The sequence below is a fragment of the Phodopus roborovskii genome, unplaced genomic scaffold, assembly GCF_943737965.1.
Source record: "Phodopus roborovskii unplaced genomic scaffold, PHOROB, whole genome shotgun sequence".
In the NCBI taxonomy this organism is placed as follows: domain Eukaryota; kingdom Metazoa; phylum Chordata; class Mammalia; order Rodentia; family Cricetidae; genus Phodopus; species Phodopus roborovskii.
Genome location: NW_026126625.1, coordinates 4,321,764 through 4,341,862, shown reverse-complemented (window position 1 = coordinate 4,341,862; position 20,099 = coordinate 4,321,764). Strand labels below are relative to the sequence as shown.

Sequence of the window (20,099 nt, the reverse complement as noted above, 5' to 3'; positions counted from 1 at the left end):
TCCCTGGATGTGGTACTTTCAATACTAAAATATGGGAAGTAATGGGCAAACCAGAACAAGTTGGTTATTTTAGCCAGGGTCCCATCTTTCTCTCCCCTTGTCTCCTGACCAGTCTTGCAGTCGACCCTAAGCTAGCCTCATCTGGAGACAGATGTTGAGAACCAATGCTCTGTGCCTTGTCTCAGCTCTGGGTGCAATCTTGCCCTCTCAGAGCCCAACATTAAGGGACTTCTTCATCTCATTGGGGGTGAGTTTGCTATTCCCTTTCCCATCCGGAAAGTGTTCATTTCCTCTGGAATTTCTTACTAATCTTTAAGTTAACCTGGCATTTCCTGTCTGTTTGGAATCTAGAACCCTGGGCTGTCCCGTGCAGGACAGAAGAGGAGGGGCTGCCATGTGCTCAGGCTGAGCCTGAAGTCCCTGCCCCTGTGCTCACTAGGTAACTAGGTCATGTTCTCCCAGATACCCTTTCCACCAGGATAGACATCGGCTTTAGCACATTCGTGTTGTCATCACATCCCGAGACAAGGAACATCCTGCCCCCCAGGCCTTCACCTGAAGACTGGGTCCAAATATCACCTTGCCTGTTTTAGAAGTTCTATCCCTGGGACCCAAAGACAGACTTCTCTGGAAAGGCAGTAGGAGTTGGGAAGGGAAAAAAAAATAGGAAAAGGTCTTTTGTGGTCAATTTCCTGGTTTATGCAAGGTCTGTGACATAGCCACACCGATGTAGCACGGGTTCTGCGTTCTATGGAACTGTAGCATCAAGAAACGGACGTTTCTTGATGGGTGAGAGGCAGAAATATTCAATACAGCCCTTGAATCCTGGAAGGTCTGAACTGTAGAGGGCAGAAAGGCTGGCTGAAGAATTCTGGATGAGGGAGTGCTTGGCAAGGAGTGAGGTAGCCTGAGCTCTTTTAGAGGTGGGCTTCTGAGAAGTAGCAGCTGTGGCGCCCAAGTGCAAAGATGTCTGAAGGTGAGGACAGAGGGGATGTGAGAGCCTAGGTCCACGCGTTTTGCACAAGGGTTAGTCTGTTGGCAGAGAAGGCTGTTAAAGGGAGTAAAGCTGGACCCTGGGCATGCTGGCATGGGCACTGGGGCTCAGGATGGAAGTCCTAGTGGTTTTAAAGCAGAAAAGAGTCAGGGATTCCGGCCACATTTTGACAAAACGTCAGTCCCCAGGACTTCTACTTCTTGCTGTCATTTCATTTTACTTCTTTCACAAGGAGTTGGACTAGCCTTCTCCCATCAGAATGGCCTTGTCCTTCCCACACCTGGAGGACGAAGCCCAGGCTTGGCCCAAGAGAGGTTCTAGCCATTGGCTCCCCTCTACTCCCAGGCTGGAAGCAGCTGAGCCCCAGGTCAGGGCCAAGGCTCAGGCTGGAGTTGGCTGTTCTGTTCTCTGTTAGGGAAAGAATCAGTTTCTTCATAGCCATAGAGCAGAAAGTTCAACCTGGCATCTTCCTCCCTTCTTGATTGTGCCTTTCTTCCTTCATGCTCCTCCCTGCCTGTCTCACCTCTCTTCCTCCTTGGCATCACCCATTATTCTTCCTGTTTCCCGTCTCTCTTTCTCGTCCTCACTCTCCCTCCCCCTTTCGTGTGTGTGTGTGTGTGTGTGTGTGTGTGTGTGTGTGTGTGTGTAATATATATGTGATTCCACAGGTCGACTTTGGGTATTGTTTCTCAGGAACTATTTTTTCTTTTTTATTTTAGGTAGAATCGTCCATTAGCCTGGAGCTAGGTTAGCTGCCTGGACAACAAGCCCCAGGGATCTGTCTGTCTTGCCTTTAAAAAAAAAAAACAAAACAAAACACAAAACAAAACATGGGTTCTGGGGATCAAACTTAGGGTGCCATCTCTCATGACAAAGATTTTGCCTTCTGGACTACCTTCCCATCCATCCACCTGCTTTTTAAACCTGACAACATAGGTCCTTCTCTCCTCTCTTTGCCTCTGCTTGGTCCCACTGCTCCCAGGCCATTTTAGAGGTGAGATCCAACAGACCTTTCTTGCTGTGTAACCTCAACCAAGCAGCTAAACCTCTCCAGGCATGGTGTTCTTCAGCTAGGAAAAACAGGTGACTGTAGAGACGTCACCACACAGGAACTGGAGTCGCTTAGCACTATGTCCCCATCAGCATATAGAACTGAGCTGTCCTTGTTCTGAGTTGTTCTTACTTTCACCCCCTCTCAGCTGTGGGTGAGAGGAGGGTCTCTGGGACTTTTGAGGATGCCAAGAGTTTTGGCTAGAAGCAGTGGGCAGCTTAGTGGTGTGATGCTCCTTGTGGGGCCTCCTTGGATGCTGCTGGCTTTTCATACTGCTTCTCTGTCTCCCTTCCAGAATAACAAGGGCATAAATCAGGAACTGTCAGCACTCATTTCCATCCTCAGGTGGACAGCTGTCTTGCCCCAGCCAGACTTCATGCCTGTCTACAGAAGACAGGGTCCATTAAAGCCAGGGTGGATAGTGGACTGGCCTGACAGGAACAACAGAGCTGTGTGAGAAACGGCCAGCATTTACTATGGTGCCTATGTGTGGCCATCTTTGTCCTCCCTGGTTCGCCTGGTTTGAAACTAGAGACTAACAGACAGGTGGGTCCCAAGGTTTTCTTCCTACGATGGTAGGTTCCCAGGGTGAGACTACATGTAATGGGAGAGGGAGGGTCTTCTGTGATCCTAGAGTAAGTAGACCTCAATAAGGGTGGCTCCTCCTCTTCCTCTTCTTCCTGTGGACTTACAGGAGACAAGGCAAGGAGTCAGAGAGCAGGCAGGGAAACCAAGGGGCCTCACAAGTTCTCAGGAGGAAGACAAGGTAGCCTTCCATTGCAGCCATTGCCTGGCAAACTTGAGTGTCTCAGAAGGCAGGAACCTCCAAAGTTCCCTAGCTTAATCCTGAATATTTAACTAATTATAGACAGGTTCTTACACTTTAGCTTAGGGCAGCCTGGAATTCACTATGTAGCCTAGGTTAACCTTAGCCTCCCTAGTGCTCCAAGTTATTTACTGGAATGAGCTAACACTTCCAGCTAAAGCTGCTTATGCTGCAGTTAAGAAACATGCCACTCATATGAGAACAGACTTAAGTTACCAGGGTCCTAACCCCAGGTGTCTGGCTCAGGACAAGGAGCCTAGCAGATAATGAATGAATAAATGAAGAGGGCTACAACCTTCTTGGTTGTTCCCAGTGACATTAAGTTTCTCCTTTCCATGTCAAAGGCCTCCTGATATCCCATGCTGAGTCAGTAGACTTAATATGATTTTTTAGAGAGGGTCTCACTTTGGCCTGGAACTCACTAAATGGTCAAAGAGGATCTTGAGGTTTGATCCTCTGACCCAAGTGCTGGGATTGCAGTGACGTGCCACCACACCCTAGGTTTGAACCTAGGGTCTCATGCATGCCAGGCAAGCAGACTGCACCGCCTGAATCACATTCCTACCCACCTCCCCAGTCTTGAGTTTTGCCTGGCCTTTGTAGTTGCCTGGGATGTTACAGGCTCCCTTTCTGTTCTTACTGGATCCTTCTGAGAGAAGAGATGCTGGAACTGGAAGGATATTCCAATCCTGCCTCAGTTCAGCTGAAGAGTCAGCTGGAGGGAGACATCCCCAGCATGCAGTCAGCAAATTGGCCATAGGAAAGGTCAGCTGAATCAGCACCCTTTACCTGTCCCCCCTCCAAGAAATGTGCTTGGTATTTTCAGAAGCTGTTCTAGCTCCTGAGCTCAGCAGGACATACTCCGAACCTTTGCCCACCCAGCCTCAGATAAGACTGGCCCAGAACAGGCCAGCCTCTGCACAGTTCAGCCCTAACACACTTTCTCACTGTTCAGGCAAGTTAGCAGAGCCAGCTGTGTGAGCGAAGATGCTCAATCCAGAGAGGCCAGGTGGACAAAACCTGCTGTCCTTAGACAGGTGCAATATGACATGAGAGCCCATCTACTTATTACCTGGACCAGAGAAAGCCCCGCCCACATTCTATTCCCAGCTGTGCATCAGATAAGTTATACCTGCAGATCCGTTTAGAATAGAAGCAGGATAAATAGAAATTCAATCAGCAGTCAAAAGTGCTGTACTCTGCTGAATACTGGGAAAATTCTTGTAAGGCCTGGGCGAGGTTGTGTTGGAGAATTTTGTGTTCCTTGGAAAGAGACACTTTGAGAGATGATGTCATAGAAATCTGTCATGTAATAAGGCTTTTTTTGTGGCTTTCTATTTGAGGAGGGAGGTATGTGGTCTAGGAGGGCCTGGGAGGACTTGGGACACGAGGTTCTGAAAGCTCTAGCAGACTCTGCTACTTCTCTTTTTTAATAGGTGGGTGGGAGGGTTACTGGGATAGAAAGAAGGCTTTGGCTCTGGTCCTCCCTAGCTGGCCTTCAGGACATCACTTAGTCATCTTGGGTAACTGCCCTCCTATAAAATAGCAGGGATGGGGAAGGAGAAGTTTGAACTAAACATACTCTGAAATTGACCAATTTCCATGGAGGAATTTGTGGCAGTTCCCCAGAATTCTTCCAAGGTGTTAGGATCCTTAGCATGGCTTACAGCTTACAGGGGATCCTGTTTGTCTGATGAAGAGGTTTCACAACATTAAGTTAGGTCCAACTATAAATGATCATATTGTATAGTGTAGGGAAACACTTTTATACATCTAAAAAGGAAAATATAAAGCTTTGTAGACACTCCATGCCTGCTGTAGTCCCCACCTAACCCCAACAACCTTTTTGACCATTGGAGGCTTCTGGTTGGAAAAGCTTCAGAACCATAGGGTTTGGTTAATCTCTGAGGCCTTTGAAATGTTACTGTTGTATAATTACAAGATCTCTAATATTATCTTTCCTATTTTAAAAAAGGTTTACTTATTAATTATGTACACAGTGTTCTGCTTGCATGTCAGAAGAGGGTGCCAGATCTCATTAGACATAGTTGTGAGCCACCATGTGGTTGTTGGGAATTGAACTCAGGACCTGTGGAAGAACAACCAGCACTCTTAACCCCTGAGCCATCTCTCCAGCTATTCCTACTATTTTTGATATGTGTGTGGGCAGGCGGGACATATAATAAACTGACCTCTTAGAAAGGTTTAATACTTTCTTGACTCTTCTCAGAATGGGAACTGCCAGTGCTTTGAAGTTGAAAAGAAAGTGGAGGGTGGGGATGGGGACCAGAAGTGGGTGTCAAGGAAGTGGGGTTGGTATTTAAATGTCCTGTTCTGTAACCCTTGCATCAGTTAATGGGTTAAAATCATGGCTTCTAATTCAGTCTGGTGCAGGGAAGTGGATTTTCCCTGGCCCCTTATATTGGTTCATTTTCTTTCTGCTGTGACCAAATGATTGACAAAAGCAACTTAGGAAGGAACTAGTGCTTTATTTTTATTCGTGGATTGAAGCGATGCTGTCCCCAATGTTGGGGAAGCCATGGAGTGGGCATGTGAGGTGGTTGGTCATGCTGAGTACTCTGCTGACTTCCTCCTGTTTTGATTCCTATTTATTCTGGGCTTCCAAAGCCCATGGAATGGTGCTGCCCAAATTCAGGGTGGGTCTTTCCTCCTCAGTTAAATCTCTCTAGAAAGGCTTCTGCAGACATGCCCGGAGGTTTGTCTCTAGAAGATTCCAAATCTGGACAAGCTGACAATGAAGACTATCACACCTCCAATTGTTACTGCCTTCACCCTGCACACCTCTTGTATATCTCCCTGCCTGCATCTTCCTCCCTAACCTGCACCTACAAATGTACACCCACCCTCCTGTGGGTGCCCCGCCCTTGTATACAGTCTCCTCCACACCTGTTCTCCCATGCTCACCTGCCCTGCCCCACACTTGCCGACTGCCCTAGGGCTGAAGGCGCCCAACGCTCTCAGTACATGCACCCACGGACCACAGGTGTTGTAGTCACTGCTTCCCACGCCTGTATTCGCCATCTCTCTGTCACTGCCCATAGCATCCTCTGGGCTTCAAGCACACACTTGTTCACCTCAAGTAAGATCAAAAATAAGCTCTCTCTGGAACCTGTTCAAAGGCTAATGCGCCTCCTCTCTTCATTATTGATTTGTTTATTACAGAGGCTTGGGTAGGATATTCAATGTGGCTGCTGTGCCAGGGCCACTTCAACAATCCTTACCCTTTGCTGAGAGCAAGCTGGACCACTGGAATCTTGGGAAGGACTTGCTGGGGCACTAGGGAAAACCCACCCATCGAGAATCTTTGGACTGGCTAGCTTGTGTTCCTGGCTTAAGCCTACACTATCTCTGGTTCCATCTAGAAATCACAGGCACATCTCTCCATCTCCCTCCTACCTTTTCTTCCCTCTAGCAATGTACTCATTGTGGGGGTACAAAGAGACAGTGCCCTGGAACGCAAGACAGTGTCCCTTTGCCTTTCTGCCTTATTAGGGAACATTTTAATGTAGGAAGTGGTTCTACTGTCTATAAAGACTTACGTTGCAGACTCCTCTGATAGCACACCAGCTGTGTGATTCTGGACAAATGACTGAGCCTCTCTGAATCCACTTTATTATTCATACATCAAAGCATGTATGTGGATTCAGTGACGTCATGCATATAAGGAGTATGGGAAATATTGTACACAGAAGTCTGTCACTACTTTGTGGTTACAATTGTCACCAAATTCATTGCCACTGTCATCCTGCCCATCTCCATCTCTGAGGATCATAGGGATGACTTGCTACGGCCCAAGTCATCTCTGGATGACTCCATTATAAAAGCAAAGCAGAGCAGTGAGCCCCAGGAAAACTATAAACTGCATGCAAGTCATTAGCTCCCTGCAGGCAGGGCTGTTTGGCCATGGGCCTCCCTGTTCCTCCAGCAAAGGCTAGACAGGAGAAAGGTAGCCTTTGTCAGGGGAAACAGAGAAAGTATCTGTCATAGGGCACCAGGATGCTGGGGAAATACTCCTGGCCCTGGCCTGCCTTTCTTGAGTCCTGAGACTGATCTTGTTCTTGAGACCTGGAAGAGGGTATGTAAGAGCAACATGGAATGTCACCTGGCCTCTGCTGGTTGGATGTACCCATGGTGCCTGCAGTGTATGTTTCCAGGCTGGGTATCTGTGACCTCCTTCTCAAACTACATACACATCCACCAGCAACCCTGGGAACTGACCAAGCTCCAGCCAGAACTCAGCAGGGCCGGTTCACACCTTCTCCAACTGCCACCTTCTCTCCCTTCCCCACCCGCATCCCGGAACTCCCTGGGCTGGGCTTTTTGTTCCCTGGTTCCAAGGCAGTGCAGCTGGTGCTGTGGGCTGGGGAGGGGGTGGAGGACGCAGCAGAAAGTCTGTGGGAGGGAGCTGTCTCTTAGTTCCAAAGGCAAGCATGGCTGAGGCTGCCCCCTTCTCCCAATATGATGCTCCCCCTAATTCCCACACTGGTGTTTCAGCAAATAAGGTTAATTTTTCCCCCCATTTTCTCATGATAGCTACTTAAATGTGTGTACTCTGTTCCTAGTAATTGTCAGCGCTGAGAGAAAATTAGAGCAGATTTGGTGTGTTCATTTTTTGAGTCGCAAGATCTGTTGGCAAGTATCTGGTCTCTTTTTCTCTGAGCCTAAAGACCTTGGGCATCATCTCTTCAGTCCTCAGAGTGCTTGGATTCCTTTTTCTACATGTAAAGACAGAAGCCAGGATGGTTTACAGAAAGGGGGAAGGGTGGTTTTGGGGATACCCTGGTACTGAGTCCGTGAAATACAGTAGAAACAAAGGGCGAGAGGGCTTTGATGTGTAGGATTCTGGGTCAGGCTGATTTTGCACTCTTTGTTGTGCAGCTTCTAAACTACATTGCAAGGAAGTATTTGTGAGTGATAGGCTATGGGCATGCTCATCAGGTGGGAAGGGGGCCAGCTTATCAAATAGCAGGTTCAAGAGCTGGAGTTTGAACTGGATCTGCCTAGGGCTGCACCAAACACAAGTTAGTTCTTCTCAGAAGAAAGAAGGAGTGATGCTATGCCCAGTGTGAATGGGAGCCTTTTCCTTGACTTCCCCTGCCTGAGCAATCATTGGGTAAATGAATAGTCTGGAAGTGGGTAAGAAGCAACATGCTAAAGGAATGTGCAGAGGTCTTAGTGTCCATGCCCTGGAAGCTGGGATTAGTGGCTGTCATGTGGGTAGTGCTGATTATTCCCAGCTTTCATGTGTTAACATATTGACCCTTGTGATTACTGGCCCCCCATGTTACAGAGAAGGAAGCATCAGATCAGAGAAACAAAGTCACACATTCAAGGTGACAAGGCCTAATATGTCCTCAATGCTAAATGAGTGGATTAGTGGGCCTGAAAGCCAATGTTCTATAATCTGAGCCAAAGGCTCCTGGCCAGGTCAGGGGGAAGGTGTGATGCAGACTTCTCAGTGGGGAGCAGGTGCAGAGAAGGTCAGTTGTGGGAGGTGGTGATGGCAAAGCAGGAGCCCAAGAGCTAGGCAGGAGTGGGTAGGGTTGGCAGAGAAGTACAACAGGGTCCAGTGAGGATCCCAGGAACTGGAGAGGGCTGAATCTGGATGCATGGTTTCAGGGTTGAGGCCACTGTGGTAGGGATGCTGCTCCTGGGCTGTGACCCAGGATCAGCCAGGAAGTGACTGAGGGTACTGTTCTGCAAGCCACTCTGCAAGCTTCTCCTGACTCTGAGAACAGAGGCACTGAGCTTTCTGATTCCAGAAGCCCCTTCACCTGGTCAATGCAAAGACTGTCACTTTAGGATGGGGCGGTGGTGAGTCAGGGCCTTCTTTCTCCTCTTTTCAGTTTCCAGCTTCTCATGTAGACCCACAGAGGTTTCAGGCAATTAAAGCTTCCATTCCATCACCCCCTTCCTGAATCCCTCAACCTTTCCTCAGCACTTGTATTTTAAAGTCTAGAATAGAAGCAATGTTCCTTCGGGGGTGAGGAGGGTACCCAGACTTTTATTTTTTCTCCTTGCCAATCTTGGTTCCCTCCTCTGAAGAGCAAATACTTTATATTTCTAGATGTCCTTGAATTGGATCGATGAAGAGGTAAATTGCTGGCTACTCCTAGGAGAACAGCCTGTCTATAGTAGAGAGTGAGTGTGAGCACACCCTGGAGACTGGGTGTAGTCCCCCAAGCCTCCTTATTCCCACCAGTTCCTTCCAGTGAGTTGCTATAGCCTGTTCTGGGAGGCTCACTCCTTTTGGCTTTTGATCTTCTTGATCACAGAGTGGGAATGGTTTCTTTCCTGCTCCACCCACCAGCATCATCCACCTGTTGCAGTCTATGTAGGCATTTCCTTTTCTGCTAAGGCAGGACCTAGCTCTACTGGGACACACTGGCTGGTGGTAACTACCATCATGTGCAGAAGCCCCTCATCTATCTGCTGCATTGAATTCTCAGTCTTCCCCAACTGTTCACAGCTTATAGTGACTCAGCAAGGGATATCTTCCACAATAGGGACCAATACCACCTCCCCTACTCAGACAGAGCAACAAACAGGTGACAACTGGCATGGGACAGGATGAAGGAGCTGTTGTTTAGGGGGAGATGTGCCCCTGTGTACTGTGCCTGCTTCCCTAGAGACCCAGGGATTTTCAGATGCCCTTTGGTGGCATACAATTCTGAGGTTTAGAAGGAGCATTGCAGGCCATTGTGGGTGTTGCTAGCATCCCTCAGCACTGGGCAGTGGGGTTCACAGGCTTGCCAGTAACTTCTATGTCACTGTAAGATGAGCTTTGAGGAGGCAATGAGTTCCACCATCAATCAGTAACAGCTACTGAAGCTTTTAGATTGGGGTGGTAAAGCCTTAGGAACTCTCCAAGGGGGCGCAGTCTGCTGGAAGGCAAGCATTATTCAAGGCTCCTTAGTACATCATCTCATGACCACCATGTGAGTTAAAGACTGTTGCAGAAATGGAAACTGAGGCATAGAGCCTATGCCCCAGACACTTGTGGGAGCTAAGTTAAACTCTCATTCAGTGAGATGATGCTATATTTAGCGGACTAATTGGGTCCGCAGAGTTAGAACACTTGAAGCCTGTGGGACTTAAAGCCATTGAAGAACTTGGATGCATTGCCACATCCAGAGTGGAGAAGGGCTAGAAAGTTATGGTTTTGAAGTATAGGGCAATAACTGAGGTTCTCTGCTCAGATAAGAGGTATCAGGGAGGCAGTTAGCCCTGTGTCTTGTAGAAAAGATGGTGGGTTCAGCATCAGTACCAGTGAGGACGCTTTAGAGAGGCTGGCTTTACCATTTCAAAATGAAGACCATCCAAGGAGTATGGCTGCTTGAAACCAAGTGGGAGGTGAGATTTTGGGTGACACTGAATATCCTGTCCCTGAGGATGTCCCAAGCCAAGTAGGGATGGTCTGGGAATGGGAGTGTGCTGCTGAGGAAATTCCTGTACTGAGTGGAGTGGCTTTGGGTGATGTGAGAGGTCTGTTTCAGCCAAGATAGGCTATGGGTCTGACAGTCAGGGTAGGTAGCCCAGTGGTACAGGCTCACTCAGATGTTAGTAGGCAAATCAAGAAATCTACTGAGAAATCTTCTGAAATGGACAGGAACAAGAGACAAGGGCACTCCACATCTGATTAGCAGGTAGCTCCAACCTCACAGTAGATTCTTGTATAAGATCTTTGAACTTGAATCAGGGTATGAACTGGGTGTCTGGTGCTTAAATTTTCCCGCTTTGTGGGGTGACTCTGATGCTCAATTTGTTCAGTTTCACACATTTGTTTTCAGCATCCTGGTATAGCTGAAATCCTCTCCTTGGCCTCTGGCCTTGTGGATAGCAGTTCATGTTCTTAGCCTCCAATAAGACCTCTTGCACCAGCATTTTGAGTAGCCCTCTTCTTCGAGCACAAGATGAGCCCAGTTACTTCCACCCAGATCTTCAGAATAGCAAGTTCTTCAGAGCCCAGTCCCCCACTGTCTTCTCAGGTGCTTCTCTTGTAGGGACTCTAGCCAGCCAGCTCATAGCTGCCACTCAGGACCACAGCTCCTTCCCCAGCTCCCACTTAGAAACTGGGTCCTAAATCTGCTCAAGCTAGAAAGTTATGCATAAAAGCTCCTCAATGCAGTCTGATATCGTAGGAGTAAGACATAGTGGGTGGATCCACAATACTTAGGGTCTGGCCTGCATCCCAGAAATAAGGCCACTGACTCAGAAGTGTGGGTCCATTGGAAAAGGAGATGTGGAAAGATGAAAAAGATGACCAGTAGGCCATAGGTGTCAGCTGTGAGTGGAAGTCCAGGAAAGCAATGGTTGCTGGGGTCAGCCTGCCATGTCCTTTGCTTTCTGGATTTTTACTTCCTAGGTGCAGGGACTTTGAGACACTGAATCCCTCCTTGACAGTCAAGCAGAAGTTTCAGTCATTCACACATCTGGGGAAGTTTCTTTTAAGAAAGGGCCGTGTGCTTGATGTTGGTAGCTATATTGGAACTAGAACTGCTGTGCTTTGTTAGGCAGTACTATCTGGCCTAAGTATTTGAAGACTTCCTTGGAGCCTCTGGAAGCCCTTGGAGTCTTCTTTAAGCCCTTGCATCTGACTTGATGTGAAAGCTTTCTAGAGCTTTATATTCTGCATGGGGAAACAAACAAACAAACTTTGTTCCTTCTTGTCTCTTCTTGGTCAGCGGGCGGGGGGGGGGGTGCACTGGTGAGCTTCCTCATTTAGGAAACTCCATCTGGCAGCAGAGGAGATGGGGACAGATTAGCCTGATTGTCTGGATTCTGAGATGAGTCATATCTCCAAGACACAGAGGCCACACACTGGGAATTCAGGATGATATGACAAGTTATCCTTCCTTGTCAGCTAGGATGTTCTTAGCAAGATTCTAAGATACTCCAAATGCTCTGGGTACCTGCTGACTGAGAGGAAGGTGTCTATGCCAGAGACTTTGTCCTACTCTCTCACCCAACTCTGGCTTTCTTTGGCTGCTTTTCTGTGGGCTGTGGGAGCTGCATTGGCAGTGAAAGTTTAAAGGTCTATGTGTGTACATGTTTATGTGTCTGTACAGTGTGTGGGTGCACGTGGGGTCCAGAGTTGATGTCTTATGCTTTCCTTGATTTCTCCCTATCTTATTATTTGAGACAGGGTCTCTCACTGAATCTTGCTGTTTCAGCATTCACCAGAGACCCTCTGGTCTCTACACTCCCTAGCAATATACATTGTTAAATCTATTTGAAAAAATGGGTGCTGAGTCTTCATTCTTGTGTGGTTAGCACTTTATTGATGACAGTCATCTTGCCAGCCCCAAACTCCATCTTTGCAAGCAACTCAGCTCATTTTATTCTTAAGAGGATGCTACTGTGAACCCACATGCAACCCCTCTTCCTTTCCAGTGTCCCTTCACCCAGGGTTCATATAGAACCAGAGATGATTCAAGCTGGAGTGCTTCAGAAGCCTCCACCCCACCCCCCCAATGCCTGTCAGTCACCTGGGGAACTTCTTAAAATGTTTCCTTTACTAAGTTTTTGGTGCTGCCTAAGGAGCTGTGTCATCACAAGCTTTCAGGACTGTGGATGCCACCAGTTAGAGGACAGCAAAGGTCTGGTTCAATGTGGTCACTTTATGGATATGAAAGCTGAGGCCCAGAGCATCTTACATCCATTTGTCCAGGATCACAGGTAGAACCCTGCTACTCCCACTTGCAGTCCACATAAAGAAGGCCCTTCTTCATTTTAAGCTTTCCTTCCAGAGCAGACTCAAAGCTCCTGGGAGACCCTAGCACCCTAACTTACTCTTACCTGCTGATAAGAAGGAAAGACCTCTGGAACCATCAGGATCCCTTACTTCACAGCCTGAATTTCCCCTCTCTGGAGAGGTTTCTAAAGTTTTGTTTTTAAATGCTGACATATTGATATCTACCCTTCTTTGCAGGAAGAGTTAAAAATCATCTCTGTCTAACATGGTTAGGGCACTCTTTAAGATACAACCATGGTTTGCTCCACAGTGGAATTCTGTTAAACCCACTCTGCAATCACTACTCTGTCTGGCCTTGGGTGTTCTGGGAAATGCTCCCTGGTCCCCTCTCTGCCATATCCCGATAGATGCCAAGCTCAGTGTATTGGCTACCCCTTAGTCTCTCTCTGCTTCCCAGAGAACCCCAAAGTCACTTAGAATAGCACTTGAAGTGTCAGGGAGATTCCCAGTGGACAAGGACACCAGGGACTGGCCTGGGGCCAGTAGGAATTGGTTTAAGAGTCTAAGGCTGTCTCCACTCTGTCCCCTCCTGCTGGCGGGAGGGCAAAATGCCATTCTGGGGACAAGGCCATCATGGCGACAGGGTGTAAAAGTCTCTTTGAGGCCAAAGGAAGGCAAGATGTAATACGAAGTCGGAAAAGCTGCCTTTTATAGGCATGTTCTTTTCTTTCCCTCTTTTCATCCAAGTTTACTCCCTGCAAAAAGTGCCACCATAAGACATCGGGTCTGTCTGTCCGTGGCACCAGGGACAGGCTAGTGGCACTGCAATACCCCTTCCCCCATCTTGCCTGCAAGTTGCATGACCTGCATCGGAATCCACAGGGGGGCGGGGGAGAATCCTTTCAGATCCTGGATGCAGTTGAATTCAATGTATTTTGCTTCCTAGCCTGCCCTCACCCAAGCTTGGGGAGGAGAGCGCCGCTTTCTTCTGTGTGTGAATGCTGTATGTGTCTGCCTGCTCGGACTTCCCTAACCCTTTCTTCTCCTTTCCCACAGCAAAATCTCAGGCTTTCTCAGGAAATAGCTCCCATTTTACATATTATTTTTATTTTTATCTTAAAAAATCCTATCAAGGCTAAAAAGCGGGGAATATACTTCTTTTCCGACCGAGTCTAAACTTGCCTCGAAGGCTGCACCTGTTTTTCGCCCCTACCAGGAAGGGGTGTTTGCGGGGAGGGAAAGAGGGAGGTTCTGCGCCCCCCAAATCCGGAGAAAGCAGCCCGCCCGCCCCCTCACCCGGCTGCCAGCTCAGCGCACCCGAGGGCTGAGCCCAAGAAGTCGGCCTCTGACGGTGCTGGCGTGGCGCTTGCCAAATAATGCCCTTTGCATCTCAATTTCTTTCACTTGCATCGCTCGCCCAGGGCCACCTCGGTTCTCCAGCGCAGTCTTGCAGGCACTCCTTCCCCCTTCCGTCCTTCTCTGCTCCCGCTTGCCCAAGGCGGAACCCAAAACGCACTGCCAAGAAGGAGCAGTGGGCAAAGGGGCACCCAGCGTGCCATGTCCCGCAATCCCCTCCTAAGCCGAGCCCAGCTCCCAGGACTCGATTACCCAAATGAGTGTCATTCAGATCTAGGCACGTCTGTAGCCGGCGTCCCTGGCTGCCTCGCTCGGGTTCCTGTGAGCTCCTGTGCCTGGTCACTGTCCGCGAGTCTGCGCCCCTCACCCAGGCTGAGGAGCACCCCGGGTCACTCGGCCGCGCTCATTTCGCTTCCTCCCGCGGAGGAGATTGCAGCAAAACCGGGCAGCACGAGGGCCAAAAAGTGGAAAGGAGACCGCCTTTCGTGTCGCGCATCCAGCTTGCCAACTCTCCCTCCCCAGCGTCGACCCTCGGAATCCCAACTGCAACTTTTTCCCTTCCGTCTTGGTTTCCCCTCGGCTGCGGCGAGCGGTCGCGGGGCCGCTAGGCGTGGAGCGGGCAGGCAGCGGCGCGGCTGCGGGTGGCGGTACCGGCGAGAGCCGAGAGCCGGCGAGTGGGTGGGTGGGTGGGGAAGCAGGAGGGAGAGGACGGGCGGGGAGAGAGAGGGGTGTGGGGAGGGGAGGGAGGGGGAGATTCCGCTCTCCTGCCTCTCCCAGCCCGGGCGGGGGGCGGGGGGAGGAGGCCGCGACGAGGGAGGGGAGGAGGGAGGGGAGGAGGGAGGGAGGGAGCCGAGGAAGACGCTCCGATAACCCGTGCGTTTCGTAAGGCTCGGAGCACTTGTACATTTCTGCAGGCGCGTAGCGAGCCTTTCGCGGCGGCTGCTGCAGCTCTGACTGCATCTTCCTCCTCCTCCTTCCTCCTGCTCCGCGCGCGTGTGTATGTGAGTGTGTGAGAGTGTGTTTTGCAGGTGTGTCCGTTTTAATTCTACCCAGGAGGTGGGACTTGGTGACTTTAGCACCATTTTTTCCCTTTTATTATTATTATTTTCGCCTTCCCACCGTCTGTTGTGGCAACCCTGCAAAGTCTCGGAGTCGGAGAGCGCGCCTCGTTTCCAGAGCTCCTGGACCCCGCAAGCCGGCGAGCGCCGAGCCGGCCACCATGCCCGGCAGACCGCGCCACTAGGCGCTCCCCGCGGCTCCCACCCGGCGGCAGCGGCGGCCGCGATGGTTTCCGACGCTGAAGGATTTTGCATCTGATCGCTCGGCGTTTCAAAGGCAGAGGCCCCCTCCCCCTTCCCCCTCCCTCGTCGTCTTTGTTTCCTTCCCCCCCTGATCTCCCCACTCCCCCCACCCCACCCCCCTCTCCTCTCCTCCTCCTCCTCTTTTTTAGAAGCAGCGATCGGAGATGGATGTCTCTCTTTGCCCAGCCAAGTGTAGTTTCTGGCGGATTTTCTTGCTGGGAAGCGTCTGGCTGGACTATGTGGGCTCGGTGCTGGCTTGCCCTGCAAATTGTGTCTGCAGCAAGACTGAGATCAATTGCCGGCGGCCGGACGATGGGAACCTCTTCCCCCTCCTGGAAGGGCAGGATTCAGGGAATAGCAATGGGAACGCCAGTATCAACATCACGGACATCTCAAGGAATATCACTTCCATGTAAGTCAGGCGGCCGCTGCCCAGCCCGCCCCCCCCCCTCCACGCCCCAGCTCCGTGCCTCCCTCTTGCCCGCCCGCGGCCCGGGAACCGGCCCTGCGCTCCCCAGCTCGCCTCTGCTCGCAGCCTGCCGGGCGCGCGTCAGGCTCGCCCTGGCTCGGGAGATGCTATAGGGCTGCGTGTTCCAGGTGACTCCTGCCTTAGCCAGGCGTGATCCGATGATGCTGGTGGGTACCTCTCCCTAGAGAGGACCCTTCCGGGCAGAGGACACCTGGGGCCCAGCTCCTGTCCTCGCCTCCACCCTCTTGCCGGCTCGTTTTGAGGGTGCGAATTGGGTTCTTTGCCCCCCACTAAATAGCAACAGTTTGGCCACGCTCAAGTGGAATAAAGTAGAGGCGGCTCGGTTTCCTGACAGGCGGTGGCAGATAGTGGCGGTGGCAGAGGCAATGCTTAGCTGAGGAGGGAAGGTGACTGATAGGGACTGCTTAAGAACCGGTCGAGATTTTTTTTTTAACTCTTTCCTTTTGGAGACAGCAAAACATGCCAATAAATAAACAAGTTGGGAGCTGGCTGCTCCCGAGGAGACTTCGGACGGACATGGACGTGTTCAGGCCGTCATGGACGCCTACCTCTTTGCTTTTCCTTTCTCGCTCCCCCCCCTGCCGCCCTCTCCATCCCATTTTGGGCATTTCCGAGATACCCCCCCCTCCTTCCCACCCTGGGCTCCTACAGACCCTTTCCTGGCTTGGGCTTCGGTAACTGCCCAGGATAATTCTGAGTCAGGATGCTGGAGGGAGAAGGGAGGAGGACCCATGTTTTGGGAAAGGGATTTTTTCCACAGTTCTGCGGTTCTGTTTATTTCAAAAATTGAACTCTGCCTGGCATTTGTCTGGTTTGCCCCGTCTGAGTGAGCCCCGCGGTGTCGGTGGTGGCCTGCTCTTTTTTGTTGTTATGTTTCTTTGGTAGGGACAGGGGCCAGAGGCCTGGGAGGGACAGAAAGGAAGAGCTCAGGCACCCAGAGCCAGCACAGCCTTTCTTTCATCCCTCAGCCAGGTGACCACCACCCCTTCTACCCGGCTGCCCCCTCCCACATCCCCAAGGGTGTGGGTGGCCCTGGGATGTTCAGAGGACCCCTCATTGCTTTCTGCCCCAGGGCTTCTAAAGGATGGATAGGATAGTGGCCAGGCTCTGAGGGAGGCATTTAGGGTAGCTCTTTGCCTTGGGGACAGACTAGAGCAAGAAGAGACCCAGTGTGCTGTGGACACTGCCCCCTCCCTCTCAGTGTCCACCTTCTTTTTGCTCCAGCCATTGCCTCAGGGCTACAAAGCCTGAAGGAACCGCAGTCTTGTTCTCTCTAGAGCCCACCAGCTTTCTTGGTTTAAGGGAGACAGCTTTGGTTCTTACAAAGCTTATACTTTAAGTGAGATGGACAGCCCCAAGAGATATCCCTGACTCCTGGTCCAGGAGACAAGACTGACCCATATCTTAGCTCTGCTATTTACTCCTTACCATCTCCAGCCTGCCCAAGGATGACCAGAAAGACAACCAAAGGGGAAGGGAGAGGAGGACAAGGGAAGAGCCTCTACCCCCATGTAGGCCAAGGTGCCTGCCCATCTCTGAGAATGCCTGGGGCAAGGTCTGGAGGGGAATTGTCAGGGAAGCTTGGACCTGGAAGTGCACCCCTGGGTGGAGGGATGGATGGAGGGCACTTAGTGGCTTGTGCTCAGGAGCTGGGCATAGAGGTTTTCAGGTGACTGGATGTGCCAAGGACTGGAGAGTTTGGGAGCTGGTGAGCTGTGTCTGGCTTGTTCTTTGCTCCAAGGATGTGTATATCTTTGGGAACCCTCAGGGAGGCAGGGTTGATCACAATCACATAGGCTCTTTATGGCCACACAGAGGTGTCACACCTCTAAAACTGAGGCTTGGGGAAGGAGTTCCATAGGGAAGAGTAGTATTGGCCTTTCCTGGAGACACTGATGGAAGGGGGAAGGGGCCCAGGTGGCCTCTTGCTCCCTTCTGACATTAGAGCATCCCAGGAAAGTGCCTGTGGCGATATGAGAGGGAGTGCATCGGGAGCCCCTCTGTGTGTGTTGGACTCTCCTACATCCATCCACCTGACACCACAGGGGTGGTGGCGGAGGTCAGAGGTCAGGGGTTGGATGACCCCCTTCTCACCCCATCTTTCCCCCAGTGTCCTATTATGTGTGTGTCTGGTATTGACTAAACCAAGGGCCCAGACTTCAGTCCAGAGGCAGAGAGCCTCAAGATGGGAGAGAAGTGCTCATTCAGGGATGAACATGCCCTTGTTCTCATCTTACCCCTTAAGAAATGGAAGATTAAGGGCAAAGGTAGTCTTTCCCAGGCCTGTGATCTGATTCTAGCATCCAATACTGGTCTGCTCAGCATATGTCCCAGATCCCCAACCCAAGGCCTACTGGAAGGGATGGGTGCTTGAAGGCAGAGAGGAACACAGAGCAGGGCAGGGTCCAACCTTAATGTGGCCTGGAAAGGTGTCCTTCAGATATGTTTTTAGAGATACAGGGTCAGGAGGGTCATTGCATGTTAGCCTGTCACCCTGGGTGATGGCACGCAGTTGGACAGATTCTGGGCATGGACAGACAGCTCAGGCTATCCTTCCTCAGATAGCGAACTTTTTGTGCACAGTTTTTAGACAGACAAGGGTTGTTTTCTTGAAGCCCTAACTCTCTTGTGGTGCCACTCCAAGTGGTGGCTGTTCCCACCTAGAGCTTTGGGTAGACTCTACACCCTTGACCACCCCATTAATATGAGAAGGAAATCGGCTTCACGGCATCAGGGAAGCAGTGGGGTCTTGCCTTCATCCAGTCATAGTCCAGCTGCTCCAAAGAACCCCCTCCCTCCAGATTCCTTCCTCCTTCTTGTCCCCTTTTTGTTCAAAGGGGTAATCTTTTTGCTATTGTAGCTCTTAATATACCACAGACTTATCCATAAGGGTTCATGGGCAGCCACACCCAACCAGGCTCTGACGACACAAAGGCGAGAGGGTAGTGGCCAAGATGATAGGTTGCCGAGGCTGCCTCCTTAGACCAGGGTTGTGTTGGTTTGGGATAGTGTGCCCTTTGAATGGTTGATAGAAGATGGGGGTACAGAGAGTGGCATCACTGAGTCAGATATTCTTGAGATTGGTTGCCCAGGCTTTCAAAGACCATGTACTCTTGGCTGAGGCACTGAGCCGCCATTTGTATATCCGTCTGAATGCCATAGGGTTCCAGGTGTTTGGCAGGATTTTAGATGTTGTATTCCCTTTCCCTTGGAGACTCTCTGATGACTGAAGAGTCATCTGGGGGCTCTGCTCTCTAGGAACCTCGGTTCTGTTCTAAGGACTGAGCTGGGTGACCCAGCCTTGACAAAGGCCAGTGAGAACTGGACTCCTAGATAAAGCATGAGCCAAGCCCTAAAGGCTCCAGTGGTTGCACAATGTGTTCAGAGTCCCAGAATTGGGGTTAAGCCTGAGAAATAGATAGGTGGAGTTGAAGCATGCCTTGGAGGTGTGGTTTGAAAGGGAAGAGGCTATAGATCTTGGATAGAGTGATTTTGAGGATGGAAGCTGGAACCCTGGGCTTCTTTGGCAGCAGGATTTCATACTGAGGTCAGGTTGCTGGTCCGTGTCAGCATCTCCTATGACCTAGAATCTTCAACTCCAGTATGCTCAGGAGACTAAGTTTTCACAGTACCCTCTCGGGCCAAGGACATCAGCTCTAAGGCTACCTGGAAGCTGAGAACATGATAGTTTGGGCAAATCCCATGGAACCCTGGCTGTGGCTTTGAGAGTACTTATATGGTGAGCCAGGAGGGCTGAGCTGAAGGCTGGGGAGATTCCTTAGGGTCCTGCTGGGTTCTAGCTGCTCTCTTTGTCTCGAAACCCTAATCCTTGCCCTGCCAGACTCTGCCAGCTGACCCTTCATGTCTGGAAAGGATGCTGGCCCCCTGTTCAGATGAGTCTTGGGTATGTGGTATGTGAGCAACTATGGCCCTTCCCGTGTATGCATGGCCCTTTCCGGTGTCATGACATTTCCACTGCGACCTGGGGCTCCCATCTCAGTGCTCCACTGAGTGGCTCTTGCAGGGATCATGTGCCTCTGGAGAACAGTGGCAGGCTAGGAGTAAGAAAAGAACAGGATACAGTGAGTTATAGCCTAGCTTTTCCCCATCTGCCTCGAGATGTCCTGGAGGGCTGCGGCCACTCAGAGCCTGTAAATCTAACTATGAATCCAGGCTGTGGGTCAGAGTGTCCCTTCCAACTCGGACATCTGCCATCTCAGCGCCAGGAAACATCCCCCCAGGAGGCTTAACCAGGCCTCTTTTAAGGGTCCCTCTTGGGGGATTGTAATGACTCTGTGATACCCATCAAGAGGAGGGCATAGGCGAGTTCATACTGGCTGCGAGCCATTGTTATTTCCCCCATCTT

General features: G+C 50.6%; 1 protein-coding gene across 1 annotated transcript in view; it reads left to right on the top strand.

Annotated features, from left to right (window-relative positions):
• The first annotated feature begins 15,399 nt into the window (after positions 1–15,399).
• Positions 15,400–20,099, top strand: part of Ntrk3 (neurotrophic receptor tyrosine kinase 3) — a 357,015-nt gene continuing 352,315 nt past the window's right edge. Inside the window, exon 1 of the mRNA XM_051206601.1 lies at positions 15,400–15,655. Within this exon, the coding sequence (XP_051062558.1) occupies positions 15,408–15,655 (248 nt within the window). The 5' untranslated portion in view covers positions 15,400–15,407. The remainder of the gene's footprint in view (positions 15,656–20,099) is intronic.